This window comes from Urocitellus parryii, chromosome 13, assembly GCF_045843805.1.
Source record: "Urocitellus parryii isolate mUroPar1 chromosome 13, mUroPar1.hap1, whole genome shotgun sequence".
Taxonomy (NCBI): Eukaryota; Metazoa; Chordata; class Mammalia; order Rodentia; family Sciuridae; genus Urocitellus; species Urocitellus parryii.
In genome coordinates, this window is record NC_135543.1 from 67,324,443 (window position 1) to 67,342,171 (window position 17,729).

The 17,729-nt window shown below is 58.3% G+C and overlaps 1 protein-coding gene across 1 annotated transcript in view; it reads left to right on the plus strand.

Annotated features, from left to right (window-relative positions):
* The window catches only part of Phf2 (PHD finger protein 2), a 99,786-nt gene extending 92,485 nt beyond the window's left edge, over positions 1 to 7,301 (plus strand). The window contains exons 18-22 of the mRNA XM_026406930.2: positions 584 to 858; positions 2,512 to 2,607; positions 3,102 to 3,211; positions 4,107 to 4,485; positions 5,264 to 7,301. Coding sequence (XP_026262715.1) covers positions 584 to 858; positions 2,512 to 2,607; positions 3,102 to 3,211; positions 4,107 to 4,485; positions 5,264 to 5,352 — 949 coding nt within the window. The 3' untranslated portion in view covers positions 5,353 to 7,301. The remainder of the gene's footprint in view (positions 1 to 583; positions 859 to 2,511; positions 2,608 to 3,101; positions 3,212 to 4,106; positions 4,486 to 5,263) is intronic.
* The last annotated feature ends 10,428 nt before the right edge of the window (positions 7,302 to 17,729 follow it).

Genomic DNA, 17,729 nt, shown 5'->3' on the forward strand with positions numbered 1-17,729 from the left:
GGGGAGAGTCTGTGCCTGAGAGGGGAGTGCTGTTCTTTCCCGGTAGCATGGTGAGTGGGAGGTGCCGGGGAGGAATGTCCTCCGTGAGGGCTGAGGTTGGGGGTCTGTGGTGGGGAGAGCAGCCCAGGGTGCTCTGAGGGGTGGGTGCACAGGGCTGGCAGGAGTGCAGGAGGGCGGGCTGGTCCTGCTGGCCAGCCTTGAGATGGCAAAGCCTGGAGCATGATCATGCAGGACCTGGCCCTACCCGTCCCCCTGTGTCTCCCTTCTGTGACCCACTTCTGTCCCCAGGCCTCTACCCTCCCCAGAGTGTGGCTGGGTGAGCAGAGGGGCTTCCTGACATCTGTCCCAGGGAAGTCACCAGCCACACCACCCTCTCCACTCCATGTCCTCTGCCTGTCACCCAGGCCAGTGACTCTGTGGCCCCTGGGCTGTGGGCTGTTGGAAGTCCGAGCGTCCTGGGCTGCGGGCTGCGGGCTCGGTCGTGTCCTGGGCTGAGGACCACCGTGTACAGTGAGCTGTGGGCTGATGCTCTGGGCTGTGGACCCGGGGCTGTGGCTGAGTCCCCGTCTCTCTGTGTCCCCAGCCAGCCGCCGGCGTCCCCCAGCACACAGGAAGCCATTCAGGGAATGCTGTCCATGGCCAACCTGCAGGCCTCTGACTCCTGCCTGCAGACCACGTGGGGCGCTGGCCAGGCCAAGGGCGGCTCGCTGGCAGCCCACGGTGGCCGGAAGAACGGAGGTGGCAGCAAGAGCTCGGGCAAGCGGCTGCTCAAGAGGGCCGCCAAGAACAGCGTGGACCTGGACGACTACGAGGAGGAGCAGGACCACCTGGACGCCTGCTTCAAGGACTCGGACTACGGTGTGTGGCGCTGCCGGGGCAGGGGTGCCGCAGCCAGGGAGGGGGCCGGTGCCCGTGGCGGGCAGAAACCTCACACCCGGGGCTGTGCCCACCGGGAGCTCTTCCTGGAGCTGAGCCCTTTTGATTTTGAGATGTCACTTACACGTCATAAAAGCCACCTGTAGAGGTCGGCAGTTCATCTGGTGTCCTCCGAGGGGTGTATGCCCACAGCCACCTTCATCACATCTCGGGAGAAATCCCTGACCCCTAAAGGTCACCCTTCCCACTTCCTGGCCCCGGGAGTGCCGTGGGGCTCTGTGGCCCCTCTGCTCGGGACTCGACCTGCACCTGGATCCTGCCCGTCACCTCTGTGTCCTGAAGGTCCCCCCATGGCAGGGGCCTGTGCCAGGTTCCTTCCCTCTTTGAGGCTGACTCTTCCTCCAGAGGTAGCCCACATTTGTCTGTACGTCCAGGGACGCTTGTGTGGCTCCCCCGCACGCGCCTGTGCGTGCTCCCCCGTGCCCCCGCCCTCGTGCCTAGGAGGGCGGGCGGGGTCGTAGGTCACTGGGTGCTCAGCTCTCGAGGACCTGCCCCAGGGCTTCCCCTGCAGCTCTACCGTTCTGTAGGGGCAGGACTTTGAGATCATTGTGTCCACCCTGCCTCTGTGGGAGACCCCCGGTGGCACTGTGGCCACGTCGGAGGTGTGGCAGGGAGTTAGAAATGGGCTGTGACAGAGCCTCCGTCTCCCACCAGACATGTGGTCAGGCTGCATAGCGCTGTCCTCAGCCCCGTCCAGAGGGCCAGAGAGCAAGGAGCCTGTCTGCGTGCCTCGGAGAAGGTTCTGGGTGTGGGGCGCCGGGGCAGGCCCACTGTTCCCAGGGCCGGACAGGCCTTGCTGAGTCCAGAACTTTCTCCAACACGCGTACTACCGGCCAGAGGCTGGGGCCTGGCCAAGCTGGGCCGCCGTGAGTTGGAGAGCTCCCACACACCAGGCTGGCCGAGCCCCACATCTGGTGGACAGATCTGGGCCTGCGGCGGGGCCTGCCCTGTTGACAGGCAGACGACAGCTCGGCTGACTCCTGTTCTCTGCACTCCTTCCGGGTGTGGAGTGCGGGCTCCTGCTGCTGCCTCCCGAGTCACAGGCCCTGGGGCTCCTCTGCAGGCCTTGGAGGCTGGGGGACCAGGACCCACAGTGCCAGGGTCCCCGGCAAGTCACAGTCCGGGGGCAGCTCCTGCTGGCCACCGTACCGCTGTGCACGGCCCCTCCTCTGAGACTCACTGCAGAGCCCACCCAGCTCCTGGCCTCGGAGGGTGGACGGTTCACGAGGAAGCTGGAGACCCAGAATTCTGTCCCCAGAGCCGGGTGCCCTGCTGGGGGGCCGTCCCTCCCTGGTCTTCCCACCTCTGCCACAGCTAGCCTCGAGGTGGGGCCCCCGAGGTCCCGGGCTCTGTGGACACCTGTGTGGACGGTGGTCCCGAGAGCAGGAGGCCGGGTGAGGCAGACGTGGCTGGTCAGGTGGATGCAGGCGCCTTCTCGTCTGGGCCCACACGTGGGGTGGTCACTGCGTGGCAGGCCTGGGGCTGGGCCCCGGGGCACCGGTCAGGGAGGTCTGTTGCGCTGCAGCCCAGCTGTGTCCAGCTGCTCAGGGGCCATCCTCCTTTCGCCTCCCTCAGTTTACCCCTCGCTGGAGTCTGACGAAGACAACCCCGTCTTCAAGTCCCGGTCCAAGAAGAGGAAAGGCTCGGACGATGCTCCCTACAGCCCCACAGGTAGTGCCGGGGGCCACGCGACACTGACGTGGACGGCTGTGTCCTCGTCGGCCGTCCCTCTGGCCACTGGGAACGTGGGCTCTGCTGTGGGCTAGTCCTGTCCCGTGGTTGGGGGGCCTGTCCTGAGGGACTGGTCAGCTGCCCGCCAGAGCATGACTGGGACTCCTCTTTGGGTCCCAGGGCCCAGGCCAGGTCCTGGGAAGCCCCTGGGGTGGGCCCCTCTTTCCACGTGAGGGGCCTGCTCGCCGAGGGACGCCGGCCGAGGTGGCTGGTGGGCGCAGCCCTGCCCCCCTCCCAGGGGGCCCCGCTGGCCTGCCTGACTCGCAGGCTTTGCCCGGGAAGCCTGACGTGGTGCCCACTGTGGCCAGGCCAGTGCTGTGTCTCCGCCCCCACCAGGCCTGGTGCTCGGGGTCCTCTGGACTCGGGGGTGGACCAGGGTGAGGGGTGGGTGGACCGTGGCTGAAAGCTCAGGGGCTGGCCCTTCTCTTCCACAGCGAGGGTCGGCCCATCGGTGCCCAGACAGGACAGGCCTGTGCGGGAGGGGACGAGAGTGGCCTCTATTGAGACCGGGCTGGCGGCGGCAGCGGCCAAGCTCTCCCAGCAGGTGAGGAGGGGTTGGGGGAGAGACTCCCCGAGGCCCGGCCTAGCACCCCACCCCAGATGTCCCCATCCTCTGTCCCCACACACAGACCACCTGGGCTGGGGGGTTTCAGGCTGGGGGACGTTGACTCACAGGGTGGCCCATTCCGTCCTAGCCTAGATCCTGCAGGGAGACAGGGGAGCCAGCGTTGAAGGCCTGGGCCCCTCGCCCTGGGCCCCTGGCCCTGATGGGCGCCTCTTGCTGAGGCTGGGCTGTTCTGGTGCAGGGGGTGCCCCCGGGGACCTCCATGGCTCTCACCCTTGGCGCCCCTGGGAGGGGCCCTTCCTCTCCCCTGGGGTCCGGACCCTTCCCCTCTCCTGGGGTCCTGGCCCTTCCCCTCCCCTGGGGTCCGGGCCCTTCCCCTCCCCTGGGGTCCGGACCCTTCCCCTCCCCTGGGGTCCTGGCCCTTCCCCTCCCCTGGGTCCTGCCTTTTCCAGCCGTCCACATGGAGATGGACGGTGGCCTGTCCACTCGGGCTCTGCTCTCCCAGCCCAGACAGGGTCCTGGAGCCCAGGAACCCAGTCCACCAGGCCTGACTCCATCCGGGGACCACCCACAGGAGTTAGTAGGATCAAAGTGAATGTCCCTTCAGAACTGAGAGGCCCGTGGCAGCTCAGAGTGCCTGGCCCCTGTGCCCAGCCACCAGGGGAAGGCACACCGTGTGGGGGGCCCGCAGTGGCCGCATGTCCCAGCTGGGCCAGGCTCAGGCCCGGAGCCCTTCCTGCTCAGCCTGCTGTGGCGAGCGTGGCGGCCCTTCCCCGGGCCCAGCCCTGACGTGCGGAGCCCGGCCCCTGGGTTCTGTCGGGAAGTGTGTCCGAAGCTGCCCTGCGGGTGACACACCTGCCTGCTTTGTTCCAAGGAGGAGCAGAAAAGCAGGAAGAAAAAGAGCACTAAAAGGAAACTGACCCCCAGCACCGCCTCTCCCTCCGCCTCTGCCTCGGCCGGCACCACCTCGGCCTCCACCACGCCAGCCTCCACCACCCCAGCCTCCACTACCCCGGCCTCCACTACCCCAGCCTCCACCAGCACGGCCAGCAGCCAGGCCTCTCAGGAGGGCAGCTCACCTGAGCCCCCGCCTGAGTCACACAGCAGTAGCCTGGCTGACCACGAGTACACAGCGGCCGGCGCCTTCGCGGGGGCCCCGGCTGGCCGCGCCTCCCAGCCCATGGCCCCTGGAGTCTTTCTCACACAGAGGCGGCCCTCTGCGTCGTCCCCCAACAACAACACTGCTGCCAAAGGTAGCCCCGTCCTGCCTGCCCCTGCTGGGCCCCGGGGCAGCCCCAGACTTGCAGCCCCTGTCCCTCGATAGAGGACGGCACGTGGCCAGGGCAGGTTCTGGCCTCAGGACGGCAGACACTGGGGTCTGAGCTCGTTCCCGGCTGGGCCTCCGCCCGCCCCCGCGGCCAGGCACACCAAAGTTTGCAGCCGGCCTGCCGAGTGTCGATGTGGGGAAGAGCTGGCCTCCGTGGAGACCAGGGGATTGGGGCCAGGACAGCCTCTGGTCCTGTGGATGAGGCTCAAGTCTGAAGCTCTGGGGTCCTCCGGAGCTGGGGTGTGGTCAGCCATTTGCCCAGGGTGGGGCTGGGACTGACCTGGTACGCACCGTCACCAGCCCCTCTGCGAGGGCTGGACATCGTGTCGGCCAGGTCCCCTCCGACCCCCGTGTCTTCATCTCCTGCTCCTGCCGGGCCTCCCTAGCTGCCCCCTGGTCACGGACCCCGCTGGCCATGGGGACCGGGGTGCGTAGGGTGCCAGGCCCAGGGTGACCTCGAGTCCCCGAGCCTGAGTCCACCCACCCACCGTGGCCCCTGTGGACGCAGCGGCCTCTGAGCTGGGTGCGGTCACTTGGCTGGACTTGGAGCTCAGAGCTGTGGCCACAGAGGCCCATTTTTGCAGAGAAAGGCAGGGGCCCAGGGGCTGCAAGCTGACCCAGTGTCGGGGGGCCCCGTGCCCCGGCTCGCTGCCCCCTTTGCCCTCTCACCCTTGTGTTCTGTGTCCCCTCCCCCGCCCTCTTAGGAAAACGTACTAAAAAGGGTATGGCCACGGCCAAGCAGCGGCTCGGAAAGATCCTGAAGATCCATCGGAACGGCAAGCTGCTCCTTTAGAGCTCGGAAGCCAGGATCCTTCTGCTCTGCTCAGGACCCCGGAGCCCCGCTAGAACATCCGCCCCCCGGGAGGGTGGTCAGCTGCCTCACCCAGGGAGGGCCTCGCTTCCTCCCAGCCACCACACCCCCCGACGAGCGTCTGTCCCTTGAGCAGGCGGAGCGAGCCAAGCATGGCCGTCCCTCGTTTCGAATATGGACATCCTTTCTCAAGTTGCTTAGAGTGACCAGTTCCTGAAAAGCGGCCCTGCCAGTTTGAGGATCATTCCAGGTTCAGGACAGCCTCCAGGCACCCGGAGCATGGGTGTGATGGCGGGGGCCTCCGCGGCTCTGCTGGGAGCACAGTCCTTCGAGGAAGGTAGAGTGAGCCAATGCTCACCAGCCCCAGAGTCTGAGCTGGCCGCAGGCTGGTAGCCTCCAGAGGCTTAAAAAAAGGCAAAGAACACAGAGAGAATGAGGAGGAGCAGGCGGGATGTTTACGTGCCCCCTGGGCTTCTCTTCCCAAGCGGTTTCTCAGACAAGTCCCGAGAGCGCTGGCCGGCCAGGAGAGGTCTGCCCCAGCTGGCAGGTGGCAGTCTAGAGAGTGGGTGTGGCGCCCGAAATGCCCAGGGGCGTTTCTCTGGGGCGACTAGGACCAGCAGCTGGGTGGGTGTGTCAGCGGGTGGGGGAGCCACCGCAGGATCCCCGGGGGAGGGCGAGGGCCCGGCCACGTCTGGGGGCCCCGGGGGGCCCAGGCTAAGCCTGGTGGAGGGGCCCCACCGACTCTGCCGGCTGCACCCGGGAGAAGCACTTCTCGGCCGAGGCCCCTGCCCCGAGACTGGCGGGCTGGAGGGCGGCCAGGGGGCTGGGGGCCGGGGATGGCACTTCTCTGTTCCCCCGGGCTGGCTGGCGTGGGGTGTGGCGGGCACGGCCGTCCCCGGTGGCTGGCTGCCCGCGTGGCAGAGGGTCTGGATTTGTTTCTCAGGCAATCCTGTATTTTAATTTTAGATGTATTTCCTGAAGCCTATTTTTCATAGAATGTAGCGTGTAAATAGCTTTTTAAACGACTTCTTTTTTACAAGAGCAAAAGTATCTTTAGGAATTTCTTTCTATAGAGCCCTTCATCAACCTTTATACGAGTTTTTTGCCGACTCTGATGGCCGGCTGGGTTCCAGTGCTTTTTCTTTTTCTTTTTCTTTTTTTTTTTTTGATCCTTTTTCCTTCTTTCCTTTTGTTCTTCTCCTCCTTCTTCTTTTTTTCTTTTAGGAACTAAGGTATTGCCTGAAAAACAAGTGCTGTCTGTGCAGCCTTCCACTCTGCCTTCACAGAAGCAAACAGTACACACGAGAGCGATTTCAGACACGTTCTGAAGATGACTCTTCAGCTTTCATACCAGCTCTTTGTTTTCCTTCTTGTATGACGAGGGGGTCGGGGGACAGTTATTTTACTAGCACCTTGTGAAGTGTTTTCTGTGTTTTGTGACGCTGTAATTTATTAATGTTTGTAGCTTTTTATATTTGTACATTTCTTATGAGCTTTGTTTATATACCCATTACCTGGATGTTTCGTCCACGGGGAGAAGCAGCTTGGCGGAGGCCTTATCCACCCCCACTGTCCTGTGAGGAGGGACGCCGTCCCCAGGGCCCGAGGCTGGGAGAGGGGAGGTCTCACAGGGCCCCAGGCTTACTCAGAACTGGCGTTTTTAAAGTTTCCTTTTCCCTGTCCTTGTTGAACATTTATATAATCTAACCCGGGCATCAAGCTGTGTTCTCTCTCTCTCTCTCTCTCTCTCCTCTCTCTCTCCTTCTCTCTCTTTCTCTTTTTAATTTTATTATTATTTTGGCAACATGTACATTTCTAACAGAGTTTATCGTGGCTATTAAAGTGTTTTATTTCCCGATTCCTATTACTCTTGTATCGAGTCCATGAGGTCTAAGGCCACTTAGACCAAAGTTTTAAAAAAGTAAAAATATTTCAGGTTTTGTACAGAACCACGTCTGTGTCATTTCTGCCTCGTTCGCCGCCCCCTTGTCCTCCAGTGGCGGCCCCGCCTGAGGCTGTCCGTGATCCCCGGGGAAAGCCGTGGACGGTCCCACTGAGCCACAGCGCCCCAAGCTCGCCGGCAGGAAGGGACAGGAGAGGTCCTCGAGGACCCCGGGGTGGCGGCCTTTGAGATCCGGGGGCTTGGAGGACCTCGGTGCCACCTGGGCTCTGGGGTGTGTGGGATGGTCAGCACAGGGGCAGGACCCGCCTCAGCAGGCCTCATTCACAAGAAACCAGCGGAAAGGCCCTGTCCGAGACGGGTTTGCTGGGATGACAGGACAGGAGGTGCCCGTCGTGCGCACTAGGTGTCCGTCCATGGCCCTGCTGGGCAGGGCTGCGGGGGGGGGGGGGTAGGTGATGCCCGTTCTGTTTAGGGCGGGTTTCCTGGGTGGGGGCCGATGACCATGCTGAAGACGGCGGGTGAGACGGTCCCAAGGGTCCCGGGCACAGCTGAGGAGTAGCCTGGCTCCACTAGCAGGCCCCTGTGCAGGCCCTGGCCACACGGGCCCCGGGGGTGTGCGGTGACCGGAGGCACCAACCTCAGATCAGCAGCTGGAGATGCGCGAGATTGGCCAAGGTCGCCCAAGGCCACCAGGTTGTAGGTCACTGAACAAAGATGAGCCCTGTTTACTCACACTCTAAGCAAATAGAGAGCAGCTGTCCCCAAGGGAGACCGCAAGCAGACAGTCCTGCTGTGGCGGACCCCAGCCACACCCAGGAGGCCGCTGGCGGCTGTAACCCGCAGCCTGGCATGAGTCCCTGCTGGAGGCTCCGGGAAGGTGGCCCATCCTGAGCTGAGCCCCCAGGGGTGTCTTTGGGCCCTCTGGGCTGCAGGGTGGGGCAGGGGCTGGGCTGTCACCAGGTGGTGCCCTGGGGCACCTGGGATCCTCATGGACGCTCATGGCCTGGCCCCCAGTGAGAGGGAGGTGGCCTCGCACCCCAGCCGGGGGCTGCCCTGGGGCTCTCTCAGCAGTGCCCATGCCTCTTGGGGACAGTGCCCAGCCCTGGGCTGCTCTGTGCCTCTCCTGCAGGGGGTTCTGAACGCCCCCAACCTGGGGCCCAGCCCCGTGTTCTTGCCGCTGAGCTTCCTGGGTGCTGGCCGACCACCATCCTAATTGCTGTCAGGACTGTCGGAGATCTGGCCATCCTGGGCCCTGGGAGGAGCTTCCAGAGACCACTCAGCGTCTCCCAGGGCCCCGGTGCTGTCTTGCACGACCCTGGCCTGTGGTGAGGCCTGGGCCATGTGCTGGCCCTTGCTCGGTGCCAGGCGCCCTGTGTGTCGGTGGACCCTGGGGGAGGGTCTCTGAGCCTGTGCCTGCAGCAGGGGACACAGGCCCTGGCCGAGGCCTCCTGAGCCTGATGCTCCTCCCCCCACCTCCGGGTTGGTGACAACGGGCCCCTGACAGTCAGGCTGGGGGTCCAAGGCACAGGTGGACGCATCCATGGAAGCCCCGTAGCCAGACCCCTCTCTCCACAGGGGAGGATGGGGACCCTCCGAGGAGAAATTCACTCAGTCTCCTCGTTGGCTTCCGTGAGCCACAGTGAGGAGCCCCAGTTCTGCCTCTGGGACCCTCCCCTCTGCCCTCAGTGGGCACAGCCCAGGATGGCAACGGCCCCTCAAGGCCAGAGGATCCAAACCCGGGCTGTGTTCCAGCAGGGAGTGTTCACGGCACACTGAACAAGGGAACCGAGACCCCCGTCCTCGCAGCCCGCCCGCCTGTCCTCGGGCGCCCAGCACAGCCTGCCAGGGAGACCCGGGAGCCCCTCTGCGGGCAGGATGGTGGTGCTCTGGAAGTGACCTGATTGTCATCATTTCTCAGTCCCTTCATGGTGGGTGGCCTAGCAGCTGGCTCTGACCCTCCCGTTGGGTTGGGGGCCACAGGGTGCACGGCTGGGTCCTCCAGGCCCACTGGGCAGGGAGCTGCCCTGGAAAGCTCTGACGGATGTGGCCAGTGCCCGGGGCAGGACTGTGGGAGGATCCACAAACTGCCCTTCTGGTGGCATCCCCAAACCCAGCTGGACTCCACATCTGGACTCTGTCCAGACGCTGCCCAGTCCTCACCCATGCCCATGACCCAGAGGGAGGGGTTCCACTAGCACATTTCTGCTGAGGAGTCCGCCGAGGCTCAGAGCAGGCGCCAGCTACCCTGAGCAGAGCTGGACCTGTGCTGTCCCTGGTCCCTGTCCCATGCAGAGTGTGGGGCCAGGCAGGGTGGGAAGGGACCGCAGGGAAGGCCCCCGAGCAGACCCAGGGGATGTGAAGATGCTCTCCGAGGCAGGTGCCAGGCCCCAGGTTGGTCAGACAGCCCCCACAGGAGGAATCGAGGGAGGGTCTGGAGCCCACAGGTACAGTGGCCCTGGGGACCCCACAATTTGTGAGAAGATGGAGTGGCAGGTGGGCACTGCCCATCTTCTCCATGCCTCGTGGGGAGCTCAGAAAGGTGGCGGCTCAGCCTGTCTGCATGGTCCCGCCTGACCCAGTGCTCAGGTCCTGCGGGCCCTGCTGGACCCAGGGCCTGTCCCTGAACCTGCTGTGGGGAGGGAAGGGTCCAAAGCAGGAGTCAGGGGCAATGCCCAGAATGAACACCAGGGGGCAGGGCAGGGCCGGGAACAGGAGGAGCGTGGCCCTAGGTTACTCAGTGCCTGGGGCTGGGGGCCCCACGGGGCCTGGGGCCCGGGAGGCTTGTGGGAGCCAGGGGACTGTGACTCAGGAAACAGAATCACAAGCCTGCCGCGAGTGCTGGGAAGCAGACGGCGAAATTCATCTGGTTCCGTCACCAGCTTTTAAGCACCAGTATGGCCTGGTGTGCAGGCCCCGAGGGAGGCCCAGGAGCACCTCTGCTTACTGCCAGGGAGACTGAGGCACGGGGTCACAGCTGGTGCAGCAGGACTTAAGTACACAGGGATCAGCTTTTGAGAGAGACCCTGCCATAGGTGGTGGCCAGGAGGGCAGACCCCCAGATCTGGGGACAAGCGTGGCCCTCTGGGGAGGCTGCAGGGTCTGTGCCCGCCCCGGGTGCTGCCCGGTTCAGAGGAGGAGCCTGTTTGCAGATGGAGACTCTGAGGCAGAGCTCAGCTGGGATCCACAGCAGCTGGGGGTCGAGGAGGCTGCCTAGGAGGGAGGGAGGGAGGCTGAGAGCACTCGCGGCCCAGGGTGGGGGAAGACACGGTGCTGATTTACAAATCCCTGCTGTGTCCCCTCCGTCCTGCACAGAGTCTCCTTACTCCGAATTCCCAGGGATCCGAGGGGACAAGCGTTCAGAGTGAAGCCCTGGGCACCAGTGGTAAAGACTCCTGCCTTGAGCCCTACTGTGTGCTGGGAAGGGCACTACAAGCTTTCACATGGCTCTCTGACCACTTACTGTGCTCCCCAAACTCAGATCCACAGAGGGGACAGGGGCTGGGCATGTGTCCGCCTGTCTGGACCGGGAGGACTGTCTGAGGAGGTGGTCTTTGAGCAGAGAGAACCCTGAGACCCTGGAGGGAAGAGTGTTTGGTAGGAGGAACAGCCTGTGCAAAGGCCCTGGGGCAGGAACAAGCTGGCTGAGGAGTAACAGGAGGCAGTGGGAGTGTAGAAGGTGGGCTGAGAGCTGCCGGGGTCAGAGTGAGAGGCCGGTCCTCTGGAGCCCTGGACAGGCCCTCCCCTGGCCTGGCTGTGTGGTCTTAGTGGCAGCCTCGACTTCCTCTTGTGAAGAGTGGGACGATGGCCTGGACCCGACAGAGGGATGCTCCAGGCCCAGCTCCTCTGTACCTGCCCCAGGGGCGGGAACATCTGCCCCTGGGCGGGAGGGAAGGGCGGCTCATCCTGCCCTCCCTTTGACCCTGCAGCTCTCCTGTCCTGATGGCCCAGGAAACTGTCTACACAGGAGTCCAGGGTGCAGGACACGGGCCTGCCTCGGGCGGCCAGGCCCCGGGGCGCTTCTGTCCCCAGCAGGTGTGCGGAGCAGGTGGAGGCTGTGCCCCAGGTCTCCAGGGTGCGGGGCCTGGACCCGGGCGTAGGACCCCTCCTGGCGCCTGGCTGAACTGTCGCTTCATTGCACATTCACTCATTTCCAGTTTCAGTTTCCTGCTCTTTTGGAGTGAATCCTTTTGATGTTTTCACGATTCACAGATTTTCATCCTCGGAGCCAGGGAGGAGGGGAGGCCTGGGGCAGGGGACGCCGGGTGGAGGTGCTGGGCCGGTGCAGAGGCCTGGGCTGCAGGAGGGGAGCCGGGGCGGCTGTCGGCGGCCTGACAAATGGCCTCCAGTAAAGCCCTGGCCTCCCTGGTGATCCGCCCACCGCCCAATCTGAGTCCAGCCGGTCGCCTCATCCAAACAACCCGGGGGTGCCACCTCTGCAGAAAAATGACGCTGTTCCATTAACATCTGACACGGATTTGCAGGCCCCAAACAGACAAGCAGGCGTGTAAACACCCGGCCCCAGCTGGGCCCTCGCCCGGCCTCCGGGATCCTAGTCATTAATTGTCCTCCTCCGGGCCTGGTCAGACCCCGGGCCCCAAGATCCAGCCAGTGCCATTTCAAAATCAAAATCCCTCCCTGCCTCCTGCAAACGGTATTTACCAAACAGCGGATGTGGCGGGGCTGGTAGGAGGAGCGCCAGGGGAGCCTGCGCCGGCCTCTGGTGCTGGTGTTGGGGCGCCTTCCGACGGGGTGACCTCGGAACTCAACTTCCTCCCTGTAAAATCGGGGCGGCGACCCTGGCCTCCTGAGCTGGTTGAGGGGGACAGCAAGCGCCTGGTGTGCTGGGGATTACACCTGCCAGGTGTGAGCACTGCCCGCCCCCGGCTGCGTCCTTTGGGACCGTTCTCTTGGGCGACCTGGGCGAGGACTCAGGGTTCAGAGCTAGTGTCACCCTGCACACGCCCTGGGAGGCTGTATGACCAGCTCTGACTCTTCAATTCTCCTTATTTCAGTTAATTGAATAAGTGCACAAGGCCACCTTGACCTTGAAGTGTGTCTTTTTATGCAGAAGAGGGAGTTTATAGGACTGTTGTCCAGTGGAGCCTGTGTTGGCCAGTAATGCCTCTTCCCTCTGTGTCAAAGGGGATCTTATGTCAACATTCGTCCCGAGTCCCCGTGTGTGATGGAATCCGCATTGGTGAGCTGCAGGCCCAGGAAGACATCCCTATTTCCTTCCTGGCTTCCTTCTCCTGCCCCTTTCTTTTGCAGTTTAGGGAAATTGCACGCCTTTGCCTCCAGGGGGCACCAGGGGTCACAGCTACTCGGATCCCTCAAGTGGGGGAGGACCTCATGGGGTTTTCACGTGGGGACAGTCACGTTACTCTCGGGCGCCACTAGGATTACAGAGATCGACCGCATCAGCTGGGTGCCAGCTCACAGAAGGGCCCACGCAGTGTTTACTGGGGTCATTATCGTTGCTCCAAAAAGCCATCGAGGTCACCTTTGAATCTTCAGTCGGCCTCACTCTGCCTCCTGCCTCCGGGGGTGTGTGTGGTGACCGTGGCCAAGTGTGAGTTTTCCCCCCATCCGCATCCGGGCGTTCATGGCCCACAAATCTCACACAAGACTCAGTGTCCCTGCGGGTGGGTGGTTTCTGGTGTCCAACGTCAATGTTTGGGGTGCCCAGGAACAGCGCCAAGCTGGGGAGCTGGGGGGCCGTGGGTGGCTTCTGGGAGGAGGAGGGGGCATCGAGGACTTGAGGAATTCTGGGGACTTCTGCCCTTGGGCGCTGACCTGGATTCGCTCTGCCCTGAATTCAGCACCTACACAAGTTTTCACGCTGTGTGAAGGTGTTTCCAATCCATCAGCTGCTGCTTGTTCTGCACTGAAGTGTGGCAAGTGTGCAAAGCGGCTGTGAGGGCTGTGGATGGGCCTGGGACTGCAGCCACCCTTCCTCCTCAGACAGGAGGGGCGCTGCACACTCTCCCGGGGACCCCGACACCAGCCCAGGCCTGTCTGTCTGCTTCCCTCTCCGGCTGCCCCCAGATGCAGCTTGGAAACATCACCCTGTCTGGCTGCTCTCCTGCTCAACCACCTTCTGTGGCTCCCTATTAACTGCCCTAAGGACCCGACATTCTGGGCCCTTCCTTCTCTCCTACCTCAACTTCCACACCCCAGAGGACAGGGCCTCCTCTGGGTGGTCAAGTGGAGCTCCCGTGGCCCCTTTTGCCCCTGTCTCTGAACTTGACTGTTCACGGGCTGGTGTCGCGGCCAGGGAAATGAGCCAGCGGTGGTCCTTCCCTCTCGACCCCTGTTCATGGGGCCCGAGTGACCAGGACCCTGGAAAAGAAGGCAGTGGAGGGAACCTTCAGAGAGGAGCTACCTGAGTAGCTTTTTCAAGAAGTGACCGTGGCCGGAGCGAGGAAGGACCTGAGAGGAGGAGGCGTCAAGCAGAGGGACACATGGGTTCCCTGGCCCAGGGCAGCAGTGGGGATATGGAGGGACAGGGATTGGGTTGGCCAGGATGAGTGCAGGAGCCAGGGACAGGACACCCAGCTGCCCAGGGCCCTGGGGCAGGCAGGGGCAGGCTGTGTGAGGCTGGAGTTGCAGGGTGATTAGGACACAGAGGCCCCGGGTGGCCCTGAGGGGGACCGGGGTTGTCATTGTTTCCTCCTGTGAAGCCTGGGTGAGCCAGACCCAGTGGTCAGCGGCTAGGCCTGGCCAGCAGGGAGGCGGTCCAGGTCGTTTTCACCCTGGTGGGCTGGGCTGCCCGTTCCAGGCACCTGGCCATTGGCTTCCACCCCACGCTGCCCTGAGGGCTGACTCCCGACCTCCTGGACACTCTGCCTCACCTGAACTTGGCTGGACTCAGTGAGCTAGGACCTGCCTTGCTGTGTGGCTCTGCAGGGGGACCTGGAGAGAAGCTCCCTCCCGGCCCTTGGGCCAGTTCTGAGGCTCAGGTATCAACCAGGCCCCGGGGAAGCTCTGGGGCTGTGGGTTTTTGTCCCGGCCCCTCCTCTTGACGGAGAAGTGATCCCAGTGATGTGGGTGCTCCTGGCCCACCTCAAAGCCACTGTGCCTCAGGCTGTGGGAGAGCCGGGGCTTGTGGGAGACTTTGGCAGCCGGTTAACAGGGGTATTGAGAGTCAAGCAGGTGCCTGTGGACTGCTGAGGGAGAAGCTCCCTGGGAAGCAGACGTGGGAACCGATGGTATGATTTGAGGGACCAGGAAGAAGGAGAGTGGGGCCAAAGCCAGGGTCATGGAAAGGACAAGATTTGAGAGCTGCCTGGTCCTCCTAGGAACCCCAGGAAGCTTAGAGAAAATGCCTAGCTAAGAGAAAGACTGAAGAAAGACTCCCCACTCCCCAGAGTAAGGCCATCCAATAGCACTGGGGCAAGGATGGGCAGTTGAGCATGAGAAATGTGGCTCATGTGACTGAGTTCTGAATTTTAAATTTTACTTAATTTTAATTACTTCATTTTAAAATTCAAATATCTACACAAAAATCCAGGGAAACAGAAGATAGAAAAAACAATAGAGAAAAATCTGTGAAATTAAAGGCCATACTTTGAGAAAATCAATAATATGGATAAACCTTTAGCAAGATGGGATATGGAAAATTGGAGAAGATGTGAATTACAAATATCACAAACAGAAGAGTGTTGGGGTCATTACTGTAGCTGCAGCAGGCTTCAAAAGAATAAAAATGATCAAACTCACCCAAATAAGTTTGACAACTTGAGTGTTATGAACAAATTCATTAAAAAAAAAACACACAAATAACTAGAACTGACACAAGAAGAAAGAGAAAATCTGATGAGCCCTCATATGTAAAAATTTTTGAGTTCATAATTACGAGGCCTTCCAGGCCCAGAGGCCTTCACTAGTGAACTCTAGCAAACATTTTATGATGATTTAATACATAGACTTTTCCAGAACATAGAGGATGATGCAATACTTATCTCGTTTTACAAGGCTAGCATTACCCTGTCATTAAAATTAGATGTATTACAGAGACAACCACAAGCAAAATTCCTCATGTACACAGACACAGATTCTTCAGCTAATATTAGCAAATAAAATCCAACAACATATAAAAAAGGACAATACACCATGTTTTAGTGAAGTTGATGTCAGGAAGGCAAAGTTGGCCTAACCTTCTCAAATCTATCAATGTAATTTACACACTAAGAGAATAAAGAAGAGAAGCTCTTGACAAAATTGAGCATCTACTCAAGATAAAAATTCTCAGGAACTTAGGAATAGAAGGTAATGTGCTCAACCTGATAAAGGGCATCTATGCCTACTTTTTGGTGAGAAAGTTCTTGAGAGCAGAACTGAGATAAGAATATACACTCTTGCACTTCTAGTCAATGCTGTAGTTAGCCAGTGCACTAAAGCAAGAAAAAATAAAAGGCATATGGATTAGATGACATTCACAGTTGGCATTGCATTCATAGAAATTCCTAAGGAATCTTCAAAATAGTTACTGGAACTGCTTTGAGCAAAAATCTAGAGCACAATTCAAGTTGTTGTTGTTATTTTATCTCCCAAGGAAGAGATAAGGAGGGAAAAGTGTGAAGAGCAGAGGGATTAGCAAATGTCAGTTTATCAAGGGTACAGTGCCGGAGTCCGGCTGCAGCAAAATAGCCGGGGGGTGACGAATAACTTGTGTTCGTTGATACAGCAGGAATGGGAGCCATTTATTGTAGGGCAACAGAGCTATTTATACATTTTGCACAGCTTATCTTAATTAGCATAAACTAGATACATCCATCAACCAATAAGGAATCTCCACACTTAATGGCTCAATTTTGTTACTTCTCAAACCACTCCCTCTGACATTTTGCCAGGCACCATCCAGACTTGTTTACGAACTCTAACATTTCTCTGGCAAAATACCAGGTGTTATTTTTGACTTATTTACAGACCTTAACAGTACAGGATGCAAGATTAGTACCAAATATTAATTAGATTTCTATAGGATAATAGTGAACAACTTGAAAATAAAATTGTAAAGCAGTACTTTTTGCTGTAGCTTAAAAAGCATGAAATACTTGGGGCTGGGGTTGTGGCTCAGTGGTAGAGTAGCATGTATGAGGCACTGGGTTTGGTCCCCAGCACCACATAAAAATAAACAAATAAAGAAAGGTCCATCTACAACTAAAAAATATACTTTAAAAAGTATTTCATGCTTTTTTAACAAAAAATATTTGCAAGACCTATACACTAAAAACTAACAAAAGTTGTGAAAGAACTTAATGAAGACTCAAGTAAATGAAGAGAAGTGTATTTATTTACTGGAAGAGTGGATCTTTTTTTTTTTTCAATGGTGATTGAACAGAGGCACACTTAACCATGGAGCCATATCCCCAGACCTTTTTTGTATTTTATTTAGAGACAGGGTCTCATTGAGTTGCTTAGTGCCTTGCTAAGTTCCTGAGGTTGGCTTAGAACTCGAAATCCTCCTGCCTCAGCCTCCTTAGATGCTAGGATTACAGAGTTGATATTTTAAGATGTAAATTTCCCCAAGCCAATCTATACATTTATTAAAATTCCATTCTTAGCAATGTATTTGGTAGAAACTGACATGGAAATATAAAGGATCTAGAACATCCAAAAAATTTTTTTAAAGAACAAAAGTGAAGAACTACAATGGTTGATTTCAAGATTTGATATGAAGTTATAAAGGCTTGTTAGCTAAGTAAAAAGACAAGTAGATATAGAAAAAATGGACCTGAATGAATTATATAGAATTAATCCATGATGGTCAATTCATTTTCTCAAAGTTACAAGGCAATTTGATACAGAAAATGCAAGTCTTTTCAACAAATGATCCTGGAAGAACTAGATATCTATTTGGGGAGGGGGTGGAGTTAACTTTGACCCTTAATTCATATCATATGCAATAATTAAGGCCAGTGGATCAGAAACCTAAACAAAATGTTAAAACAGTACATTTTCTAGAATAAAACATAGAAGAAAATATTTATGAACTTGTGTAGGCAAAACATAAAAATAACAAAATATAAAATAAAAAATTGACACATTAAAATTCACACACACAAAAATACCTGTAAGCTTTTAGTAAGAAAATAAAAAACAAACAAACAAAAAAAACAAGTCACACAAAAGTCATAAATCTGCAGACTGAGGAAGCTAAATGAATTCCAAATAGGATAATAACCAAAAGTTCAAAACTAAGAGACACCAGAGTTAAACTTTGGAAAGCTAAAGATAAAGAGAAGATCTTCAGAAGTCAGAGCTAGATAGCACATTACCTATGAAGAAGGATCAAGTCAATGACAGCAGATTCCTCATCTGAAACCATGGAGTTCGAAAGGAAGTGGTACAACAATTTTCAAGTGCTGAAAGAAAAGAACTGTCAATCCCCACCTATATCTACTGAAACTATTCTTCACCACTGAAGGAGGAATAAAGACCCTCTCAGATGACT